Source organism: Phoenix dactylifera, chromosome 13, assembly GCF_009389715.1.
Source record: "Phoenix dactylifera cultivar Barhee BC4 chromosome 13, palm_55x_up_171113_PBpolish2nd_filt_p, whole genome shotgun sequence".
Taxonomy (NCBI): domain Eukaryota; kingdom Viridiplantae; phylum Streptophyta; class Magnoliopsida; order Arecales; family Arecaceae; genus Phoenix; species Phoenix dactylifera.
In genome coordinates, this window is record NC_052404.1 from 2316684 (window position 1) to 2340153 (window position 23470).

At 41.9% G+C, this 23470-nt stretch overlaps 1 protein-coding gene across 2 annotated transcripts; it reads right to left on the reverse strand.

The window, feature by feature from the left end:
• Positions 1-291: 291 nt before the first annotated feature.
• On the reverse strand, positions 292-20921 carry LOC103711735 (probable feruloyl esterase A). 2 transcript variants are annotated; one of them, XM_008797996.4, is made up of 11 exons: positions 20716-20921; positions 20485-20554; positions 9236-9315; positions 8887-8952; positions 8703-8750; positions 8525-8592; positions 2845-2917; positions 2595-2756; positions 1432-1626; positions 931-1019; positions 292-836 (listed from the first exon to the last, which is right to left on the reverse strand). In XM_008797996.4, exons 2-11 carry the CDS (start codon positions 20549-20551, stop codon positions 605-607), a joined length of 1080 nt encoding a protein of 359 aa, XP_008796218.1. In that variant the 5' UTR covers positions 20552-20554; positions 20716-20921; the 3' UTR covers positions 292-604. The 2 variants fall into 2 exon arrangements, with proteins under 2 accessions (XP_008796218.1, XP_008796219.1); XM_008797997.4 differs by having other exon boundaries at positions 20485-20572; positions 20716-20915.
• Positions 20922-23470: the final 2549 nt, after the last annotated feature.

Below are 23470 nucleotides of genomic sequence, written 5' to 3' on the forward strand. Positions count from 1 at the left end.
TTTTTTATTTTTTCTTACGACGACAGGAAACCTGGTCAAAAATCAGGTAAGGATACAATTTGATCCCAGAAATTGGTACCAACCCCCTATGATTTTTGCTAACTACAATTGTCAGTACCCTCAAGCAGAGGAGGCCATCCTGCACAATTTGATAACATCCAGTGTAATTTAATGCAACCATACTCTTTTACAGTAAGAATTTGTAAAAAATGAGTCTGAAGCTGTAACCTATATCTGAAGAAGATCAAAGAAATTCATGCAATCAAGAAGCAGGATTTTGATGCTTGCGAGTGTTCAAGATTTAATCCTTCATTCAAATGCGACATGCTGATTAACATTCTTCGTCAATCAAATATTGTTTGGTAAATTTGCATAAATAAAAAATGTTACTCGGATTAACATGCACGAACACCACAATGATTGCAGACTTTACAGATCCACATTTGAGTGAATATACACATCTTTGGAAACAATGATCAAACTAAAATAAACTATACATTATATACAAACACTTCTTCTTGGATCCATTTGTTGGATCTTCATAGCCAAGAGAACTCCCCACTTCTTTGCGTTGATTCACCAGAATCCCGAACACCAGGTGACACTAAAAATAACTGCTGCCTTTACCTATTTGAGAAGTCGGCCTTAGAATTGATGAAGCAGCTGGATCCTTCGACAACACAATATTTCCAGCAAGGTCAGTTCGGAAACGTACAATACTGTTATCCTTCACAATACTGTTATCCATTATGATTCCACAAGAGCCCCAGGTATCAGCCTGTAACTTGACACCATAATACAGTAGATGATCTGAAATGCTGTTTCCACTCACAGACCTTTCAGAAGTAAAGAAAACCAAACAAGTAAGAGCGCATGAACAACATCACATATTAAATCAACACGTCAAACACAGCCAGCATTGACATATACCTGCTACAGGTTGGATCCTCACCAGAACCATCACAGACCTTCTCAATCATGTATACAAGACTACCTAATCCAATATTGTGGAGCCATACCTGGAAATTTTTCAGAAATGATTTATGACCTTCTGAATTATAGAATAGGAGCTAAAGATTTATAAGCAATTTAGGGATCTTTGGATCTGATTCTAATGGTATCGAACCAGAAGAATCATTTGGCACAACAACCATCTAAATGACAGTAGGATAAAGTAATGCCTAGTTCTAAGGATGTGATCCGAATGGTATTGAATAAGAAGAATCATTTGAAATAACAACCATCCAAATGACAGTAGGATAAAGTAATGCCTAGTTCTAAGATGGAGATATTTTAGGATTGTTTGATGACAGACAAAAGCCGCATCATGAAAGTGCTCAGCCGAAAGAATATGGAGGATACAACTCTCCAAAAAGCAAGGCTATATTAATGTCTATGGCATTAAATTTACTGTATGGAGCATCATGTTACCTCTCTGGCAAAGTGATGGTATGTCTTTTCGGGAAAATAATAATAGTATGGAGGTAAATGTGGAACCATGTCATGCCCATTGGTAACCCGAATTGCATGTGGAACATGTTTGTGGAAGTACGACGCAAAAGCCACATTTCCAATACGAGGTTGTCCAAATGTCATAAGTTGAACATTGTGTATTCCATAATTGACCTACAAAGGAAGAAGGAATAAATGCATGAACTTTCAATTCCAAGTTTCAATCATAACACAAGGGGGAAAGTAACCGACAAGTCTAAGATTGGATGCTTCAAGCCTTTAAATGAGAAGTTACACATGCCACTGCAGAAATAAGTTTGTACAATGACCTCAAGGCCATAATATCTCTACCAATCTATAAAGCAAAAATCTGCATCGCATAAGACACAGAGATATAAAATGATACCCCTACATATCCATGCTTCACCTATACAGTTAAAAGTTAAAGTTAAAAAGCCAGAAACAATCTGGAAGTATGGGTCTAAAATTTAGATGTAACTAGAGAAAAAGTAAGGGTTTAAAAAAACTGCTAAAAACACTAAGGTGCACAGGAAAACAATGATGAAGACAAACGAAAGCAGAGAAAACATCAAAGGGGAAATTTAAAAAAAAAAAAATCACAGCCAGGACAGACTGCAAAGGCACAGCAAACTAGCTTCTGCTGAGTATGACATACATGCAAAGCAGATGCACTGAAATTGAATGGGTAATTACAGACCCACTAAGGCTAGCGTAAAAATCAAGAACAGAAATTCTGATACAAAAGAAATTCTTTTGCTTTGCAAGGCCTGAAGTACTTTGAACAAGGGGGCTGAAAATGAATTCACTAGTCTTTGAGTTTGAAAGAATTTCATATGGCAGCTCATAAAGGGTGGAAAAAAAAGCATACAAACTATCACAATATAGTCGGTAATAAGATCACAGTGATAATTGGCAGGGATATGCCACAAATTCTGCAATGTATGTCATAAAAAGATGAGCTAAAATAAAATCCTAAGATATATGGAGCAATGTTCAGGCTAGATGGAAAATTTTTTTAAGAGATTCTCAAAATATAAGTATAAAGAATTATCAAGATCTGAGAATTATTTTGCTATAAATTTTGCATATGAATTTGTATGAGAAGCATTGACAATATTTACAGTAAGATCGAGTGCACAGAAGGAAGCCATAGCCCCTCCCATTGAATGCCCTGTAACCATTATGAGAATATCTCCATATAGCTCCCTAGTCCTTTGGACAGCACTTATTATCCCAGGACGTACTGTTGTGTTATGGTAAGCAGAATAAAATCCATGGTGCACCTGCAGTCAAAACATAAAGCATGTGACTTGCAATAAGTCTCTATGTCACAATTAATACATCTTCAAATGCATAAATAGAGCTACCAACCATTGCATCAGGCGTGTCTGGGTAGTTCAAATCAAGTTGCTTCCAGAACAGGTCTTGAATCCAATTCTGGATGCTGTTAAAAAACAATCCATCCAATAAAAATAGCCTGAGCAACTTAGGAAGAAAATGTCATACACAATAACAAAGACATTCTTTTAATACCCTAATGACAACAACACCAAATTAGAAACCTTTGTTAAGTTCCCTAGTTGATGATAACTCATAATTACCACTAACCAAAATCATCCAGCCAGTTTTCCCGAGCATGGTATCAATTTTCCAATGCACAAAAAACATGGGCATATGGGCAATGAACACTACTGAAACCAAACATCAAGTAATTGCCTGAATAACGACAATGAAAATTCTAATGAACTTTTCACATACAGGTTAAGGAATGATTTGATTAGCACGTTTAATAACAGAGAAAATTCTAATTGTAAGCATATGTTTGGGCTAACCTCTAGTATCCAGCATGCCTTGTTCATATAAAAGAGAGAGAGAGAGAGAGAGATGGTTAGGCCACATCCACTGTTGATATGATAGTAGTGGTGGTAGATAGCGTAGCAGTATTAAGTGTAGATCCAACACAACGAAAACATAAATGGAACTATGATGGGGACATCAGAGCCCTTCATCCAGATGATCCTGAGCCTCCGGATTGAGCCAGACGCATTTATTTGCATTTAGGGATTTATTTGTGGTTTATTTTATTTCTGAGTTTATTTGCATTTTAGGGCTTATTTGTGGTTTATTTGTGTTATTTGTGGGCTTATTAGGATTTATTGTTGTGTAAGGGGGTTTATGCAAGTTGTGTATTTGGGCCCTATATATAGGAAACTATTTTCATGATTAGGGTTTAATGAATGATTAAGAATTTCTTTTCCCCCCAGATCTTATTCTTCCTCCTCCTCCTCCCCTTCTCTTCTTCCTGTGTCTTTAGAACCTCTTCTTCCTTCTTCCTCTCTTGTTCTTCCTTCTCCTCCTCTTTTTCCGCATTTGTGCGGCATCAACTTGGTATCAGAGCAACCGGTTTTGCTTCTATTGCCAAAGCCCCGATCCGTCAACAGTTTTTCTTTCCCTCGGTTACCATCAACAACAAGAACAGACCCCTTCCCTCTGTCAGTCCGCTCACCAAAGAAAAAAAAAAAAAAAGGATCACTGCCGAGTCTGTGAAGGCCCAGATCGACAGCCATCCGCATCCGACCCCCCCTCTCTCTCGGTCTGTGTCTTCACCAGAGCAAAAAAAAAAAAAAAAAAAAAAAAAGTTCTGCAGCCGAGAGAGAAGAAAGAGCCACAGCCCCTGCACCAGACTCTCCTTCGCGTCTCTCTGACTTGATCCATCAGTCGCCGCCGCTGCCCAGTGAAGGCCCGAGCCCACCGTCGGAGGAGCCAAATCCCACCACCCGTCGCGCCCACGGCCGCCTTCACCCCGCGCACAACGTCAGCAGCGCCACCAGCTCGCCCGCACCGCCCACGGCCGACCCGTGGCAAACCCGGGAACACCAGCCATCCCCCGCTGCAGGTCACGGAGCCGCAGCCGTGACTGCCGACGCGTCACTGGAAGCGCCGCCGGCCGGAGCCCGTGACCGGCCCCGCCCGCCGCCATAGGTCCCAGAGCCCCGGCCACCGCCATCGCCGTGAAGATCGGAGCCTTCTCCCGAAACCATCGGGAGGTTGAAGAAAACAAACCTAACGGGTAAGATCCAAACCCGTTACCCGTTTCTCTGCTAGCCCGGATCCATTCCAAAAAAAAAAAAAATACACGTGCCTTGCACGTGAGGAACTAACGGGTTATCGGAGCGGTTCACGCCCGACAACCCGAATCCGACCGGATCCAAGGTTATAACAACACACGTGATCTCACGTGTCTCAAAAAAAAAAAAAAAAAAAAAAAAAAAAAGAAGTCGGATCACGTGACCTGCACGTGTTTCCCCTCAAAAAAAAAAAAAAAAAAAAAAAACCAACCTCTGTTCTGCCGAAAAGGAAACCCTAGGGTTTCCACCGTCCCCTTCGCCGCCGTCGCCGAGCTCCGCCTGCAGCGCTGCCTCTGGCCGCTCCGCCTTTCCTCCTCGCCGCCGTCGTGCCACCCCTTCGCCGCCGTCGCCGAGCTCCGCCTGAAGCGCCACCACCAGCCGCTCCGCCTTTCCTCCTCGCCGCCGTCGTGCCAACCCCATTTCCGCCGCCTCGCCGAGTCTGCCGCCGCTCATCTTTCGCGGCAGCCTTCTCTCTGCCGCTCCATCTCTGTTGCGCCACCTCCGCCGGGCTCCGTCTCCACCGAGCCTCGTCCGCCGCCGCCGCCGTGTCCGCCTTCACTGCGACCCGAGGACGTCTCCCGTGAACGACACCGGACCCACGCCATCCTCGCCACCGCCACCCCGAGCACCACCACAGCACCTCCCCGACTTCGGCCGCCATCCCAACCGTCGCCTCCCTCATCTGCTCTCCCCCTTGGCCATCACCGTCGCCTCCCTCATCTGCTCTCCCCCTTGGCCATCCATCTTTCCCGCACGAACCAAGGCCCCAGCCGCTCTTGCTTCTGTACTGGCCCAAGCCCGTGCGCCATCAATTGAGCGCGGCCCAAGCCCAAGCGGCTGCAGGTCCGATCTCAGGCCCAAACCAGATTGTTCTTCAGCCCATTTCAACAGCCCCGGAAGCCTTGTGCTGTAGATGCAGGTCCATAACTCCAGCTAGCTCTGCCCGGCGCCAACTTCGTGTCCGAGACTCCACGAGCAGACGATTCTGGTTGACTGCATCCGCCACAGGTGATAGGTTTCTACTTTTTCTGGCTTGTTCATTTAATTATGTTCTAGTTCTCTTGCATGATAGCCACATTTTGAAAACTTATATTGCTGTTATAATTCAGAACATTGAACCTCTCACTTCCGAACCCGTCCTATTATCCTTTAAATCTTGACATTAAATTAGCACACCCTAGTAACAGGACGTTTCTCAACATTATTCGATCATATTGATTTAGGATCAGAACAACTGTACTACTTGATTGCAATCTAATTTCTTAAATTGAATAATCTTAATCCTTAATTCTGAATAACCGAAGTAAAAATCAGCAACATTTAAATTTAAGCTATTATTGTGAAGACTTGCTGATTTCTGAAATCATAATAGATTGCATTAGTAGGTTGTCCTGCATCAAATTTGGTCCTACATCATAGTTATTAGGGTTTCATTAGTGACACTGCATTTCACATCATCACCCAGTGTCATCATTGCATGCCAACCTGTAGTGATATGGAGTACTATCTCAATCAACCTAAAACCCCTGTAGCTACCATGAATTCCGACATTTTGAGGTCTATCTTAGAACAGATCGTTGCCATACGGGCTGGATACAAAGAATTCAGACAAGAGATCCGTGAGCTCGTGCAACATTCTAGGACCCCTAAATCGCCAACCCCTGTTACAGCCCAACCTAAAATCGGTTTGGTCGCACCACCTGTAGTCCTTCCCTACTCTCCTAGGCACCAAACCCAATACTCTAGGTGTCAACAATTCGGCTATATAGCGCCCCAATGTTCCACTAAGACCTACCCGATTACTGAACCAGAAGTTAGGAACCAAGAGGCCGAATATGTCGAAGAAGTCTATGAACCAAATATAGAAGACTATGAAGAAGACTTTGAAGACGAACCTACAGAATTAGACTTTGTCCAAAATGATTCCCAAAGGGAGACTAGTGATCTAAGTACAACCAAGCCACTTCACATCACAACTGTGGAAGAGGTAGTGACAGATATTGAGAGCCAATCATCTGAATTGGCACTTGTAGCTAAAGTTACCCATGCGGAGTCCAACCTTGAACATTCCCCGGTAGTAGTTTCCCTTCTAGAGGAGTTTCATGATGCACTCCCTGATGATCTTCCGGATGCACTTTCTCCAATGCATGATATCCAACGCGCAATCGATCTAGTTCCCAGAGCATCTCTGCCCAACCTTCTACATCATAGGCTCAGACCGAATGCATATGCTAGGACCTGGAATTTAATGTTACCGACAGTTGAGTTTGCATGTAATAGTTCGGTTAACAAGTCCATAGGTATGAGTCCATTCGAAGTAGTGCATGATTACAAACTTAGGCAACCCATAGACCTGTTTTTCATGTCTCATCAGTATAGAGTCTTTGAGTCTGCACAATCAATTGTATCACATCCACATTCATTGCATCGAGAAATCAGCAACTGTAGTCACTTTAATAACTTAAAATATAAATCCCTTGCTGATTTAACTAGACGTTATAATGAGTTAAGTGAAAGAGATTACGTCATGATAAGAATTAGGTTTGAACGACTTTCTTCGGAAACGTTTAAGAAATTGCAAATTTGTAGTGCAGAACAGTTCAAAATCTTAAAGAAAACCAGTTCAAATGCATATGTTGTGGATCTTCCTGATGACTATGGGATTAGTGCGACATTTAATATTGAAGATTTAATCCCATACAAAAAGTTAATATTCATGCCTTCTGACCCCTTTATTGATATACCTACCCATGTTGGACACCCTGACCTCTTACCTGCTGTTGAGCCACCACCTTCCAAATCTCATGCACGCAGAGAACAAATAGAACATATATTGGATGAGCAGGTTATTTCAACCAGGAATGGTAGTTACCAACGTTACCTTGTTCGGTGGAAAGGTCGACCAAAGTCTGATGTGACGTGGATTTCCAGAGCACAGTTGCAGCGCCTTGACCCCGATCTTCTGGAGCAGTACGACAGCCGGCCAGACTTGTACTCGACGGGGTCGAGTTTTTCTCACCCGGGAGGAGTTGATGGGGACATCAGAGCCCTTCATCCAGATGATCCTGAGCCTCCGGATTGAGCCAGACGCATTTATTTGCATTTAGGGATTTATTTGTGGTTTATTTTATTTCTGAGTTTATTTGCATTTTAGGGCTTATTTGTGGTTTATTTGTGTTATTTGTGGGCTTATTAGGATTTATTGTTGTGTAAGTGGGTTTATGCAAGTTGTGTATTTGGGCCCTATATATAGGGAACTATTTTCATGATTAGGGTTTAATGAATGATTAAGAATTTCTTTTCCCCCCAGATCTTATTCTTCCTCCTCCTCCTCCCCTTCTCTTCTTCCTGTGTCTTTAGAACCTCTTCTTCCTTCTTCCTCTCTTGTTCTTCCTTCTCCTCCTCTTTTTCCGCATTTGTGCGGCATCAAACTAGCAGCAATGTTGTCACTAAACACTAAACCGATGACAGGATCTTGTTGCAGAAGTGAATTTTCTTACAAAGCCAAATTACAGCACATGTTCTTATCAACCAAAAAAATAGGACTAACCAAATTAGTAGTTCACACTCTTTTCCCATAAACAGACACCATCCATCCCCTCCATTCCTCCCTCTAATGAAACAGAAACATGGCAATACACTTTCAGAAAGTACAACCATCTGCTTCCTACCGTATTCTGAAATTTCTGCCAAAGAAACATGTAACATATGCCTAAGATGAACCTATGAACCAAATCTCACTACTAAGGGGAATATCACAGGACTAATGGAATATGAGCAGACCAACTTACAGTTAATGTTCCATACATATTGGATGGACTTATTCGATTACATATGCTATAATTCAAGTAACAGATAAAAACCATGTTGTCAAACAGCATAGATAAAATTAAAAGGGGGAACAGGCAAAATATTACTAATACCTGTTCTCTTGAGTTCCTCTGAATGCAATTATGATAGAATTAAGATCATGAGCAATGCCAACAAAAGCCTGCATAAATAGTTTATTCATAAGAAAAAATGTAGAAGCTTGTGTGCTTGAGTAGCTAGAAAGCATAACATGAGGCTAAAATATGGGGCTGATGTAAAGTTAGAACATACCTGTAAGCAGTTTTGGAAATCAACAATCAGCTCTATCATCTCAAACCCCTGCATCAATATAAGTGAGTGTGCACCAGTTACCCCATGTTCAAAAATAGTCATCTTGAAAGGGAGACAGCAAGACTCAAAGATTTGCATGTATGTTCATTTGACTGGAAGAAATGTAAAAGCATATTCCATATACCGTTGTCATATCATTACACCTTGCACACGTCCAAGTAAATAGGGCAGTTAGATCAGACATGTATACCTGCAAGATGCAGCAACTTGTGCAGGTCAGAAATTCCTAGAAAAAAAAAATTAAATGAACTTGAATACCAGATTCCTAACAAATATTCATTTAATGATATATGCAACAGGTCATAGTATGTTCGAAGCCAGTTCATTAATAATAGGGACGGCAAAATTGAAAATTATTTATTGACTAATAAACCCTACAATCTAAGCATTGGAAAATAATGTAATACAAGATATTTATTGAATGTAATTTTTTGCAGTATTATAGTTGAAAATCTTTTTAAAACAAAACTTACAGCAGAAGCATACTCCACAAGTATCTTGGCAAGAGTGTGGTTATAAATATGACTGTAATCCTCATGCTTGATCCTAAGTTCTGTCATGATGAAAGTATAAAAGTCAAACGGATGGTCGTGATTCAAATCATATAGCCAAAGAAACTACCCACATGTTAACTGCAAATATGATAATATAACGTAAAAATGGCTTTTACAACTATTGTCAAGAAATACACCATTAATGCAGCAAAATTAAAAAAAAAAAACAGAGCTTCATTTCTAATAAAGATTTACTAGTTCAGCATAAAAAAGGTTCTTGATATAGTTGCTTGAAATGAAAGCCTAATTCTATATTATGCATAGAATAACTGCATCAAGCCAGGATAATGCAATTTATGAAACAAGTTTGCAAAATTTGATAAGCAATTACATCACAGCAAAGGTTGTCTGGATAAGAAGTTTGCTCTCATATGTGAAAAGACTAGGGAGTCAAAGAATAGCATATCAGATTGTCCCTGCATCAGAAAAGCATCCTATGCTGTCATACTCATACTATCATGATTCATAGCTTGAGATCCAGCGATGTCAGGGACGAGCATGTAATGAGGAATTTTTTTATTTTATATGGGGCTCATCTTCTGAAAGTACATAATTGAGAAGCACAGACCATCTGATCAACAACAATTCAAATTATAATTTAGCTGTCTGATCAATGAAAACCAGTTTATAGTAGATTGAGAAATAGTTTTAGAAATTATTGAGAAAAACTTTCTTGAAACTAATCTAGTAAGCAATAAAAAATCAAAAGTGAATCTTAAAGTTTTGAACATTTATAGTCATCTGCATGTAAGTATGACGATTTTTTTAAAGAAAATCATGAGATGGGGTTTTAAAGTGTTTCAGCCAATACCAGATTAAACATAAGTAACCCAATTAAGGCACAGCATCACCAAAAAAAAAATGAAGGATGGATATTCCAGTGAATATATTCTTTTCTTTGTTTCTCATCAGGTTATAATCAAAACAGATATCTTTTTTCATCTTACACCATTTTCGTTTTACACCTATTCTTCTATATTATTTTTGCATTCTTCACTTTCTTCTTTAGTCCATCATATCCAATTCAAATCAATATAAAAAGAGTCTGCATAAGATATTCCTTCCTTTCTCAAAACATCTTATAACGAATAATGGACCAAAATCCTTTAGAATGTAAAAAGTCAAAAGCAATTTAATTTGCTGATGCCAGATAAGTTGATATTACTCTATCAACATTGTAAAGGCCCACATGTTGGGTGGGCCGGCCTCCTAGCAAGGGCGGCCCAACACAAGAAAAAGGGGGAGAGAAGACTCCCAATCGTCTCTCCCTCCCCTGTTTTTGAACTTCTTTCCCCTCCTCCCGAATCCACCGGAAGGAGAGATTTAGGGTGATCAATCCCTACTATATTTGGGCCAATCCTCTTCCAAAATCTCCTCCCTCTCTCCTAGGACACCAACCGAGAGATCCTTTCAAAAAAAAAAAAAAAGGGAGAGAGAGAGATTTGGAGTTCTAGGCGATCCGTGAGAGGCTTGGGTTGTTCGCCGTCGGGCTTGCCGGAGAAGCTCACCGGAGAAGGGGTAAGGTCCTTCTCCTCCTTCTCCTTTGTCTAAGGGCTATTATTCCTTTGGGAATATGACCGGTAAGCCGCCGGATTTATGGAGAAGCCGAGCCTCTATTCGACCCTCTCCTCTTCCATTCCGGCTAGCTGTCGCCGGCCGTGGCACACCGCCGGCACCGCCAAGGCCGTCAATCATGGGGTGGTGCCGATCATGGGCCGCCGCCATCAAGTTTTCCCTCCAATCGGGAGGAAGGGAGGTAGGAAGAGAGAGGGAGAGAACAACCGGGTTCCATCTTCTTTGTTCTCCTCCCACTCCAGTTGCTCTATTTTATTTCCATGTTTTCTTTCTAGTTTAATATAGGAAAATCATGGACTGATGGTTAATCCTGGGGTGCTAGATACTGGTGGACCCTTAAGAGGATCCATATGGAGTTTTGAATTTTTATATATCTTGGATAATTTTTAATGATAACTTGGTTCGGTAGGGGAACAATCTGTTGGATGAGAGGACGCTGAGCAGGGTTCTGCGCATCCCAGTTCAGAGATCGCCGTGAGGGCGGATGTTTAGTCTGTCTGAGTTTTTCAACAAAGGGTAAGAATCTTTGTACGCCAATCCAGCATGATATAATATTTTATACTTAGATATGTATGATATGCTATGATGCAGACAAATCAAAAATAGCTTTATATTAAATTATATTTTGATAGTGTTGGCTTGTGATTGATATTATGATAGATGCATACATGTGCATAACCTACACCTGCATAATTGGATTTATGGATGTGATGCTATAGACCAAGGTCCACCGTACCGGGTCCGGTAGGCGTACCGGTTGCCTACCGGACCGGTACGGGCCGGTTCGTACCGTGCTCCGGGCGGTACGAACCGGGAAGCTCTTCCCCGCCGGAACCGGGGAAGAAGAAGAGAACCAGAGGGAGCGCGGGGAAGAGAGGGAGCGAGCCCACCTTTGGCCGCCATCGGAGAGCCGCGGAGGGGCGTCGGAGGCCGGTGGGGGGCGGCGGAGGCCGGCGGGGGGCGGGGGAGCCCGCGGGGGCGCTGCGGAGGCCGCGGCCGCGGCCGCGTCACTGTTTCGAAAGAAACAGGGGACGCGGCCGCGTTTTTTAATTTGGGGATTTTAAGTGAAGTCGGCAAATCGGTTGCCGACTTCACTTAAAAATCCCCAAATTTTTTGCCGACTTCACTTAAAAATCCCCAAATTAAAAAACGCGGCCGCGGCCGCGGCCTCCGCAGCGCCCCCACGGGCTCCCCCGCCCCCCGCCGGCCTCCGCCGCCCCCCACCGGCCTCCGACGCCCCTCCGCGGCTGTCCGATGGCGGCCGAAGGTGGGTTCCCTCCCTCTCTTCCCCGCGCTCCCTCTTTTTCTCCTCGTCTTCTTCGTCTCCGGCAAGAAACCGGCCTGTACTGGTTTCCACGGCTCCGCCGTACCGGTAGCTGGCCGGACCGGTTTGTACCGGCCCGTACCGGCCGGTACGGGCCGGTTCGGCATACGCTGCTATAGACTAACCTTGTTATTATTGGTTGCCCCGTCACGGGCTGGAAACGTGACCGAATTAGTCTAAAGCTAGAAATTAATAAAATGGATTGATGTGTGGATGTGAAATTGATTAAATGAGCATTGACTTTGCGCCGTCTCGTTACTATTGGTTTGCCCGTCACAGGCTCTAAGTGTGACAATGTTGGTTTGCCCGTCACAAGCTCTAAGTGTGACAATGTTGGTTTGTCCGTCACAGGCTCTAAGTGTGACAATGTTGGTTTGCCCCGTCACGGGCTGGAAACGTGACCGGGATTTGGCCCAAAGTCGGAAAGATAATTGATCCAGATCAAGTTAATATAGAATGGAAAGAAAAAGCATTGAACACAGTAATGAACATTTATGAGCTATCATATGCTATATCATTCTTGTATGGCTGGACTTCCATTGATGTTTGACGTACATACTTATATTGATTATTTGAGTCTTTAGATAGCCGGTTTATGATTTTATGAAAAGTGCATTGATTTGTCGTGGTTTTCAAATTCATATTACTATTCTGTTGGTATGGATGTGTAGGGGTTCTTACTGGGCTGTAAAGCTCACCCCCCTTCTTCTTTCTCCTTTCAGAGTTGCAGGATGCATGCATGGATGGGTTGGGCGCAGAGCGCGAGCTTCAGAATTTTTAGCTAGCTAGTTAGTTTATCTTTCTTTGATGATGATGAACATTTGAAGATTTTGTAATTGAACAAATTTGATTATCTAGACATGTTGGATTTGTTTATTTGAATTAACTAATTAATTATGGATTTATTAGATTTTTGTTCATCCTAGGCCTTGCATGATCCTTAGGGCACTGCTCTAGGGCTCATGCGGCCGGTCGCGTACCGGACCCCGGGTGCTGGGTTCGGGGCGTGACAGAGTGGTATCAGAGCTTAGGGTTTAAGTATCGTAGGGATTAGGTTCGAGTGAGTGTGAGTGGAGGAAAAATATCTAATGATTTATTTACGTACACTCTAGATATATTTTTCTTTGCAATCTTAAGATGCTAAAAGTAACTTGTGTAGGTTGATATGGCACGAGTGAGCGGACGTGGGCGTAATAGGAGGCCGACTCGCTTTGCCGATGGCTCCGTTGCTTGGACGCCCTCCGAACAACAAGAAGGTGGTCCACCCTCGCCGGCCAAGAGTACGCACCAGCAGGAACACCACGTCAACCCAGTTGATAGTGCTCCAGAGATGGAAACCCCGGAAACTCCAGGGATAAGAACCTCGGGTGAGCCTGGAATTCAGCCTAATGAACTACTAAGTGCTTCTCAGATGATGCAAGCAATGATGCAACAACAAGCTGCTTCCCGATCAGACATGATGAGAATGATGGAGATGCAATAACGCTTCATGGAACAACAGCAACACTTTATGCAGCAGCAACAGTTACAGCACCAGCAGCAAGTGTCTCCTCAGCATCTATTGGGGGCTGCAATTCGGCAGGAACATCATGTTAGTTTGGCAGAATTCAAAAAGTTTGCACCTTCAACTTTTAAAGGCACTTCTGACCCTCTAGAGGCCGAGACTTGGCTGAACGAAATAGAAAAAGTTTTCAATGCCCTGAGGTGCCCAGATGAGGATAGAGTCACTTTTGCTACATTTATGCTGCTGGGGGAAGCAGATATTTGGTGGAATGTGGAAAGAGGAAAATTGGGACAAAATGTTACATCTTTGATTTGGGAAGAATTTGAGATCTTCCGTGACAGGTATGTTCCTCGGAGCGTGAGACGACAGAAATTTCGAGAATTTACCCGGTTAGAGCAGGGGAACATGACGGTCGCTGAGTATGCTGCAAAGTTTGAGGAACTGGCTAAATATGCTCCAGGACAGGTGGAGAATGAAGGTGAGCGAGCTGAGAAGTTTGAAAGTGGACTTAGAGCCCGAATCAGACAGCATGTATCCACTTTTGAGCTCCATTCTTACAAGGATGTGGTTAATAAAGCTTTAGTGGTTGAAAGGGGCTTGAATGACACTCAAGAAGAGAGGGAAAAGATTATGAAAAAGAGGAACAGACAAGTTAATTTTCAAAATGAGAAGGACAGAAATACTGAATCAAGGCCCAAGAAACAAACTACTACGAGTGATAAAACTCAACACAAGGGTGCTATAAGATGCTATACATGTGGCGGCCCCCATTATCGAAAGGATTGCAACTGGTTCGAAGGGAACTGCTTTTCGTGTGGCCAACAGGGCCACAGGGCGGACATCTGCCCTAATAACAGTGGGCAACAGACTCGACAGACACCTCAACCTATTTCAGGAGCTCCAGAAAATCGAGTAACTCAAGATGGACAACCATAAGGAGGGCAGCAGAGGCCTAGAACTCAAGGGCGAGTCTATGCTCTTACACAACATGATGCCAATGCCTCTAACACTGTGGTGACAGGTACGATTAAAGTCTCATCCACCAATGCTTACATTTTGATTGATCCTGGAGCTACACATTCTTTCGTATCTGTCGATTTTGTTAGAAGAAATAATACAATGATTTCTACGCCATTAGAGATTGAACTTTGTGTTTCCATCCCTAGTGGAGATGTAATTCTCGTTAACTCTATCTGCAAAGATTGTATCTTGAATATTAGAGGCAGGGAGATGAAAGCAGATTTACTGGTCCTTGAAATGAAGGATTTTGACTTGATCCTTGGGATGGACTGGTTGGCAGCATATCATGCCACAGTTGACTGCTTCGAGAAAACAGTAAAATTTCAAATTTCTGACCAACCAGAGTTTAGTTTTAGTGGTAACAGGATGTTACCTCCGCCAAAAGTAATCTCAGTCATACAGGCCAAGCGACTCCTTCGAAAAGATGGTGAAGGATTCTTAGCCGTGGTAATGGGCACTTAGCCGGAAGAACTCAAGTTAGAAGACATTCCTATTATAAGGGAATTCCCTGATGTCTTCCCAGAGGATTTGCCAGGATTGCCTCCTAATAAAGAGGTTGAATTCTCCATTGATTTGATTCCTGGCATTGGACCAATTTCTAAGGCCCCATACCGGATGGCTCCAGCTGAATTAAAAGTGCTAAAGGAACACCTACAGGAGCTGTTGGACAAGAATTTCGTCAGGCCTAGTGTCTCTCCTTGGGGTGCTCCTGTCCTATTTGTGAAAAAAGAAAGATGGCAGTTTTCAGCTTTGCATAGATTATCGAGAAATAAATGGAGTAACAGTGCGAAACAAATACCCTTTACCGAGAATTGACGATTTATTCGATCAGTTGCAAGGGGCACAAGTCTTTTCAAAACTTGATCTACGCTCCGGATATCATCAGTTGAAAATAAAGGCTGAAGACATACCGAAGACAGCATTCAGAACTAGATACGGATACTATGAGTTTTTGGTTATGCCCTTCGGGCTAACAAATGCACCGGCAGCCTTTATGGATCTTATGAATCGGGTGTTCAAACCCTACCTGGATCAATTTGTGGTAGTGTTTATTGATGACATTCTAGTCTATTCAAAAAGCCCACAAGAACATGAGGAACATTTGAGGATAGTATTGCAAACTCTTAGAGAAAACAAGCTTTATGGCAAGTTGCAGAAATGTGAGTTCTGGTTAAACAGTGTCACTTTTCTCGAGCACGTGATCTCCAAGGATGGCATCTCTGTCGATCCAAAGAAAGTGGAGGCAGTAGTTGATTGGAGTAGACCTACTAATGTGTCCGAGGTGCGCAACTTTTTGGGAATGGCGGGATACTATCGAAGATTCGTTGAGGGATCTCTCGTATTGCCATGCCTCTATCTCGCCTAACCCAAAAGCAAATAAAATTTGAATGGACGGAGGATTGTGAGCAGAGTTTCCAGGAGTTGAAAAAACGATTGGTGATAGCTCCAATACTGGCCATTCCATCTGAAACAGGAGGCTTCATCATCTATAGTGATGCATCACGCAGGGGCCTTGGTTGTGTTCTTATGCAGAATGAGAGAGTGATAGCCTATGCTTCTAGACAGCTAAAACCATATGAGCTGAATTACCCTACTCATGATTTGGAGTTAGCAGCTGTGATCTTTGCTTTAAAAATATGGAGGCACTATTTATATGGTGAACATTGTGAAATTTTTACGGACCACAAAACTCTGAAGTATATCTATACTCAAAAAGAGTTGAACTTGAGGCAACGGAGATGATTAGAGCTATTAAAGGATTATGACCTAATTATCAATTACCATCCGGAAAAAGCAAATGTTGTGGCTGATGCTCTAAACAGAAAATTTTCAAGTAAATTAGCGGCTCTGATCACTACACAAAGAAACATTTTGTTGGACTTGGAGAAATATAAAATTGAAGTACGACTGCATGATCCTCAAGTACGACTTGCTAATCTTATGGTGCAGCCTACACTAATTGAGAGGATTAAGTCGTCTCAAAAAGAGGATTCAGAATTACAGAGAGTAAGGGGAACCGTAGAGTCTGGTGTTCAAAGCGAATTTCATGTGCATGAGGATGGTTCCTTAAGATTCGTTAACAGATTGTGCGTCCCTAAAGCTCCAGAATTAAGAAATGAAATTTTAGAGGAGGCTCATAGCTCGGGTTATACGATGCATCCAGGAGGCACTAAGATGTATCAGAATTTAAGAAAACATTTTTGGTGGAGTGGTATGAAAAAGGATATTGCTCAATTTGTAGCTCAGTGTCTAGTATGTCAGCAGGTAAAAGCAGAACATCAGAGACCTGCGGGACTATTACAGTCTCTACTTATTCCTCAAAGGAAGTGGGAGCATATCACCATGGACTTTGTGACCGGCTTGCCAAAAACCTTACGAGGTAATGATGCCGTGTGGGTAATTGTTGACCGGCTAACTAAATCAGCATACTTTTTGCCTTTCAGAGTCGGCTTCTCCTCAGAAAGATTAGCAGGTTTATATATAGAGCAGATTGTGAAGTTGCATGGGGTCCCAGTTACCATTGTGTCAGATATCACAGTTTGGGAAGAGTCTTCATAAGGCTCTTGGAACCAAATTGAGTTTCAGCACAACTTTCCACCCCCAAACCGACGGACAGTCAGAAAGAACCATCCAAATTTTGGAAGACATGTTGAGAGCCTGTGTCATGGATCTAGAAGGAGCATGGGATGGCCACTTATCACTAATAAAGTTTGCTTACAATAATAGCTATCAAGCAAGTATACAAATGGCTCCTTTTGAGGCGTTGTATGGCCGAAAGTGCCGATCTCCTATTTGTTGGGATGACGTGGGCGAGAGAAAATTGTTAGGCCTAGAGATAGTACAACAGACTATTGATAAGGTGCAAGTGATCAGAGAACGACTTCGTACAGCTCAGAGTAGCCAAAAGAGTTATGCTGATAATAGAAGGAGAGGACTGGAATTTCAAATTGGAGATCATGTTTTCTTGAGAGTGTCACCCACAAAAGGTGTGATGAGATTTGGAGTTCGTGGTAAATTGAGCCCTAGGTATGTTGGTCCATTTGAGATTTTGGACAAGGTTGGGGAGGTGGCATATCGACTAGGTTTACCACCGGCTTTATCCAGTGTGCACAATGTTTTTCATGTGTCAATGTTGAAGAATTACGTTCCAGATCCGAGTCATGTGATAGCATATGAGCCATTACATCTTCATGAGGATTTGACCTATGAGGAGTTTCCGATACGAATTGTGGACAGAAAAGATCAAGTACTACGACATCGAGCCATTTCTTTTGTGAAGGTACAATGGAATAATCATAGGGAGAGAGAGGCTACTTGGGAGCTCGAAGAAGAGATGAAAGTCAAGTTTCCGCAGCTATTTGAAACCTCAGGTATGTCAATTTCGAGAACGAAATTTTCTTTTAGGGGGGGATAATGTAAAGGCCCACATGTTGGGTGGGGCGGCCCAACACAAGAAAAAGGGGGAGAGAAGACTCTCGATCGTCTCTCCCTCCCCTGTTTTTGAACTTCTTTCCCCTCCTCCCGAATCCACCGGAAGGAGAGATTTAGGGAGATCAATCCCTACTATATTTGGGCCAATCCTCTTCCAAGATCTCCTCCCTCTCTTCCTAGGGCACCAACCGAGAGATCCTTTCAAAAAAAAAAAAAACGGGGGAGAGAGAGATTTGGAGTTCTAGGCGATCCGTGAGAGGCTTGGGTTGTTCGCCGTCGAGCTTGCTGGAGAAGCTCACCGGAGAAGGGGTAAGGTCCTTCTCCTCCTCCTTTGTCTAAGGGCTATTATTCCTTTGGGAATATGACCGGTAAGCCGCCGGATTTATGGAGAAGCCGAGCCTCTGTTCGGCCCTCTCCTCTTCCATTCCGGCTAGCCGTCGCCGGCCGTGGCACACCACCGGCACCGCCAAGGCCGTCAATCATGGGGTGGTGCCGATCATGGGCCGCCGCCATCAAGTTTTCTCTCCAATCGGGAGGGAGGAAGGAAGAGAGAGGGAGAGAACAACCGGGTTCCATCTTCTTTATTCTCCTCCCACTCCAGTTGCTCTATTTTATTTCCATGTTTTCTTTCTAGTTTAATATAGGAAAATCATGGACTGATGGTTAATCCTGGGGTGCTAGATACTGGTGGACCCTTAAGAGGATCCATATGGAGTTTTGGATTTTTATATATCTTGGATAATTTTTAATGATAACTTGGTTCAGTAGGAGAACAATCTGTTGGATGAGAGGACGCTGAGCAGGGTTCTGCGCATCCCAGTTCAGAGATCGCCGTGAGGGCGGATGTTTAGTCTGTCTGAGTTTTTCAACAAAGGGTAAGAATCTTTGTACGCCAATCCAGCATGATATAATATTTTATACTTAGATATGTATGATATGCTATGATGCAGACAAATCAAAAATAGCTTTATATTAAATTATATTTTGATCGTGTTGGCTTGTGATTGATATTATGATAGATGCATACATGTGCATAACCTACACCTGCATAATTGGATTTATGGATGTGATGCTATAGACTAACCTTGTTATTATTGGTTGCCCCGTCACGGGCTGGAAATGTGACCGAATTAGTCTAAAGCTAGAAATTAATAAAATGGATTGATGTGTGGATGTGAAATTGATTAAATGAGCATTGACTTTGCGCCGTCTCGTTACTATTGGTTTGCCCGTCACAGGCTCTAAGTGTGACAATGTTGGTTTGCCCGTCACAAGCTCTAAGTGTGACAATGTTGGTTTGTCCGTCACAGGCTCTAAGTGTGACAATGTTGGTTTGCCCCGTCACGGGCTGGAAACGTGACCGGAATTTGGCCCAAAGTCGGAAAGATAATTGATCCGGATCAAGTTAATATAGAATGGAAAGAAAAAGCATTGAACACAGTAATGAACATTTATGAGCTATCATATGCTATATCATTCTTGTATGGCTGGACTTCCATTGATGTTTGACGTACATACTTATATTGATTATTTGAGTCTATGGATAGCCGGTTTATGATTTCATGAAAAGTGCATCGATTTGTCGTGGTTTTCAAATTCATATTACTATTCTGTTGGTATGGATGTGTAGGGGTTCTTACTGGGCTGTAAAGCTCACCCCCCTTCTTCTTTCTCCTTTCAGAGTTGCAGGATGCGTGCATGGATGGGTTGGGCGCAGAGCGCGAGCTTCAAAATTTTTAGCTAGCTAGTTAGTTTATCTTTCTTTGATGATGATGAACATTTGAAGATTTTGTAATTGAACAAATTTGATTATCTAGACATGTTGGATTTGTTTATTTGAATTAACTAATTAATTGTGGATTTATTAGATTTTTGTTCATCCTAGGCCTTGCATGATCCTTAGGGCACTGCTCTAGGGCTCATGCGGCCGGTCGCGTACCGGACCCCGGGTTCTGGGTTTGGGGCGTGACAAACATAGAGGGAGGTTAACCAACCATCCACAAGGAGCTGAATGTATCTTTCAGGAGATACCTAAAACTTTTGGAACGTTTTCGCAATCAAAACCAAGCGTCATAGCTAATCAGTTCTCATGAACAATCACAAGAATCATTCCCAGATAAGCATGTCACTATGCAAGTCTTTCTTTTCACTGAATTTCCTATTTTCAGCTCTCCACCACTCTGAGAAGCGCTTTGTATAATAACATAAAGTAAATGGAAACCACTTCAAAGCAGCAGCATTTTGTATGGCAAAATAACATATACTACCGCCCTCAAAAATGAATCTTGATCGAGGAAAACATGTGAAAATTACCTCTCCCTTCCGAAACTGAGAGTAAGAATATCAAAGCCACCACCTTTAGCCATTGCCAACGTTCCATTACCTAAAAAAAATTCAATACCTGAACAGAGCTAAAAATTTGTATATATTGCAAGAATTATAACTATAGAATTCGCTAAATTTTCCATGGTAGCATAAGGAATAGGACCAGTCCGGGTCAGATTAGTCGAAAGGTAGGGCAAATTTGATGGGGTTTCGAAGTACCTTCCAGAAGACAAAAACCGCTCCCTATTCCCCTTAATGATTAAATTAATAGAACGCGAGAAGGGGAGAGAGAAGGAGGCGAGAGACCGCCGAAGACGGAAACTGGCGATCTCCCCACCGTTTTGGGTCGACGTCGTTTTCTTCGTTTTAGGAAGGAGACGAAGAGGAGAAAGAAAAAAAAAAGAGAGAGAGCTATAGAGAAGGGGGAACATGAAACGGGAAGAAACTGTACGAATAGAAACAATTGTTTGCCGGAATGCCCGAAATGCCCCGAGTTGTCGGCCAACTGTTTGATGTGGACCGGGATTGGGGATTGCACTAGGCCTGCATTTTTTTTCTGACGGTCCGAATTGGGTCAGAAATTTGGGCCGATCCTTTAAACGGACCGAGCTCGAGTTTGCATAGACCCAGTCCGACCAGTGTACTTAAATTAATATATATTATAATATTTTATATATATACATATTTATGATATCTGTTAAATATCCTACGAGTTTTAATAATTATATCCCTAATACATAAATCTCTAATTCCATCATGCCTCCATGTCGTCCGCTCCCTCTCTCACAACCGTCACACCGTTCACTCCCCCTCTCACTAGTGCCATGTCGTCCCCTTCCTCCATTGTTGCAACCGCGATGGCCCTCCTCCGCTCGCTAACTTTAGTTATGTATGAGGCCCGAAGCAAGAAACTAGAAGAAATTGTACAAAAGTAAAAAGAAACAATTGTTTGCTGGTATGCTTGAAATGCTCTGAGTTGTCGGCCAACTGTTTGGTGTGGACTAAAATTGGGGATGGGATGGAGAGGGGACAGAAAGGGTGAAAGGTTAGAAATTTATTCCACGGTAGAAATTTACTCCACTTCATCGAGCACCTAACCCGACTCAAATCCTAATGAGCTATATTTTACTTGATATAGGGGATGGTAGAACTTAGCTCAAATTCAATCTAGATCTATATAACTCTTCACAAATCTCCTCATAAAGTAGAAAAAAGAAAAAAGAAAAAAAGACTTATATACCAAAAAAAAAAGCTTTTTGTAGCTTTTCTTGACCAAAACTATCCAACCCATCCAGCTTAACTCTATCCATCCTGCTCCGCTCTGAGGTTTTATCTGCCTATCTTATCTTGAGGTAAGTTTAAAATAAGTATAAGTAATGACCTACTCGATCCATTCATGATCCGTTGCTATCCTTAGTGAATGGTCCCAAGAACATGATATTAGCCCAACAAGCTTGAAATGGCCACTATTTGTGCATCCTAGCCCAAACATGCTAGCGCTGTGTAGCCCTTCCTCACTTGGAATGCAAATATAGCACATGATGGTATGTCTTCTTGAGAAAAAAAATCTACCAACAATGGAGTAGCACAATAGGAAGAAGAAATGAACTCTCAAAAAATAATAAAGAATAAAATTAGAAATTTTATTCAAGATGTTCTTCCTAATGATTGGAAACCTCTATTTATGGTTATAAACTTTTTCCATAAATATTTTTTTATTTATTTCTCGCAATTAAAGAAAATAATATTTTGCTAGAACTTGATGTGGTGCAAAAGAATATTTTCTAAGATATACATCTTGGTTAGATTTGTCAAATCCTTCCAACTCAGCCTAAATTGTATTGATAGCGGTTTCATTTAATTAAATCTCTTTTAGATAAATTTGTGATAGGCTTGATTGAGGCCCAAACTCAATATCAAACACCTTTGTTCTTCTGATAAATCTTTGATATATATTGGTTTGAGTATGTATCAACTAAATCCATAATATATGCATCATCAGTCCACCAAATATTGATTTGATAACAAAATATATAACCATCCTATTATTTAGAAGTTCCAATGCTGCTAAACCACATGATAGGAGTAAGTTTTTGTTCACATTAGGAAAAAAAAAACTCCCCCAAAGTGGATATTATTTTAGAGGGAAAGACAAAGCAATGTTTAAGGCGCAACCACATACGTCAAATAATATTAGATTGATTTGATTGAGATGGGTCTTAGGTTGAAAGTTAGGTCACTTGGCCAAATCAAAACTTACCTCCTTTTGAGGACTCCAATAATATTATTTATAGCCTGCATGGAGCAACTATAAATACTCTAATCAAGTATGGACCAACATTAATCTTACTTGCATGATCTCCTAACAAAATTGTGATGAAAAGAATGTCTAAGAAAGCCTATGATCTCTCTTCTCAAAAAGTAATGCCACATTTTTCTAGTCCTCCGCACCAAACCAAAAATTATGTCTCTTTCCTGAAGAAGTTTTTGAGAAAGTCTAAAGGTTTGATATAAGCTTAGCATTTATTTTTGAGTATCGCTACATATCACTGCTCCACTTTTGGCATAGTTCCCCTATTGTATGCAACAATTAGTGATTAGTTAAGATTCATTTAGTTCGCAATCAGAATCGAAATCAGAATTGAAATAAGATGTTGAGGCATACAACTATGTTTGTCCGATATATATTGAAAATTGTCTTGTAATATACGAGGCCACAAGGGTGCAGTTTAAAAGAACGTCTTTATTCTTCCCTCATCGTTGAAAAATGAAACTTCTTAATGTTAATCCATTTTTTTCATATAAAAAGTCATAATACTGATCCCAAATAGTCTGAACAAGAGTTCCCCCCTCCCCCTTATTGGATCACCCACAACACAACTCTCAAAGCACTCCAAACTCCATCATTCACCTGCCTGCAAGATTTGAAAGCAACTTGTGGATGATTCAACAACACATTTGTACGAAGGAAGGT

Coding starts and splice junctions, on each gene's coding strand:
- LOC103711735 (XM_008797996.4), bottom strand. CDS start 20,551: ATGGAACGTTGGCAATGGCTAAAGGTGGTGGCTTTGATATTCTTACTC. Junction 1,627..2,594: donor TCTGTGCACTCGATCTTACT/GTAAATATTGTC, acceptor CTTCCTTTGTAG/GTCAATTATGGAATACACAA. Junction 837..930: donor GAGGATCCAACCTGTAGCAG/GTATATGTCAAT, acceptor TACTTCTGAAAG/GTCTGTGAGTGGAAACAGCA.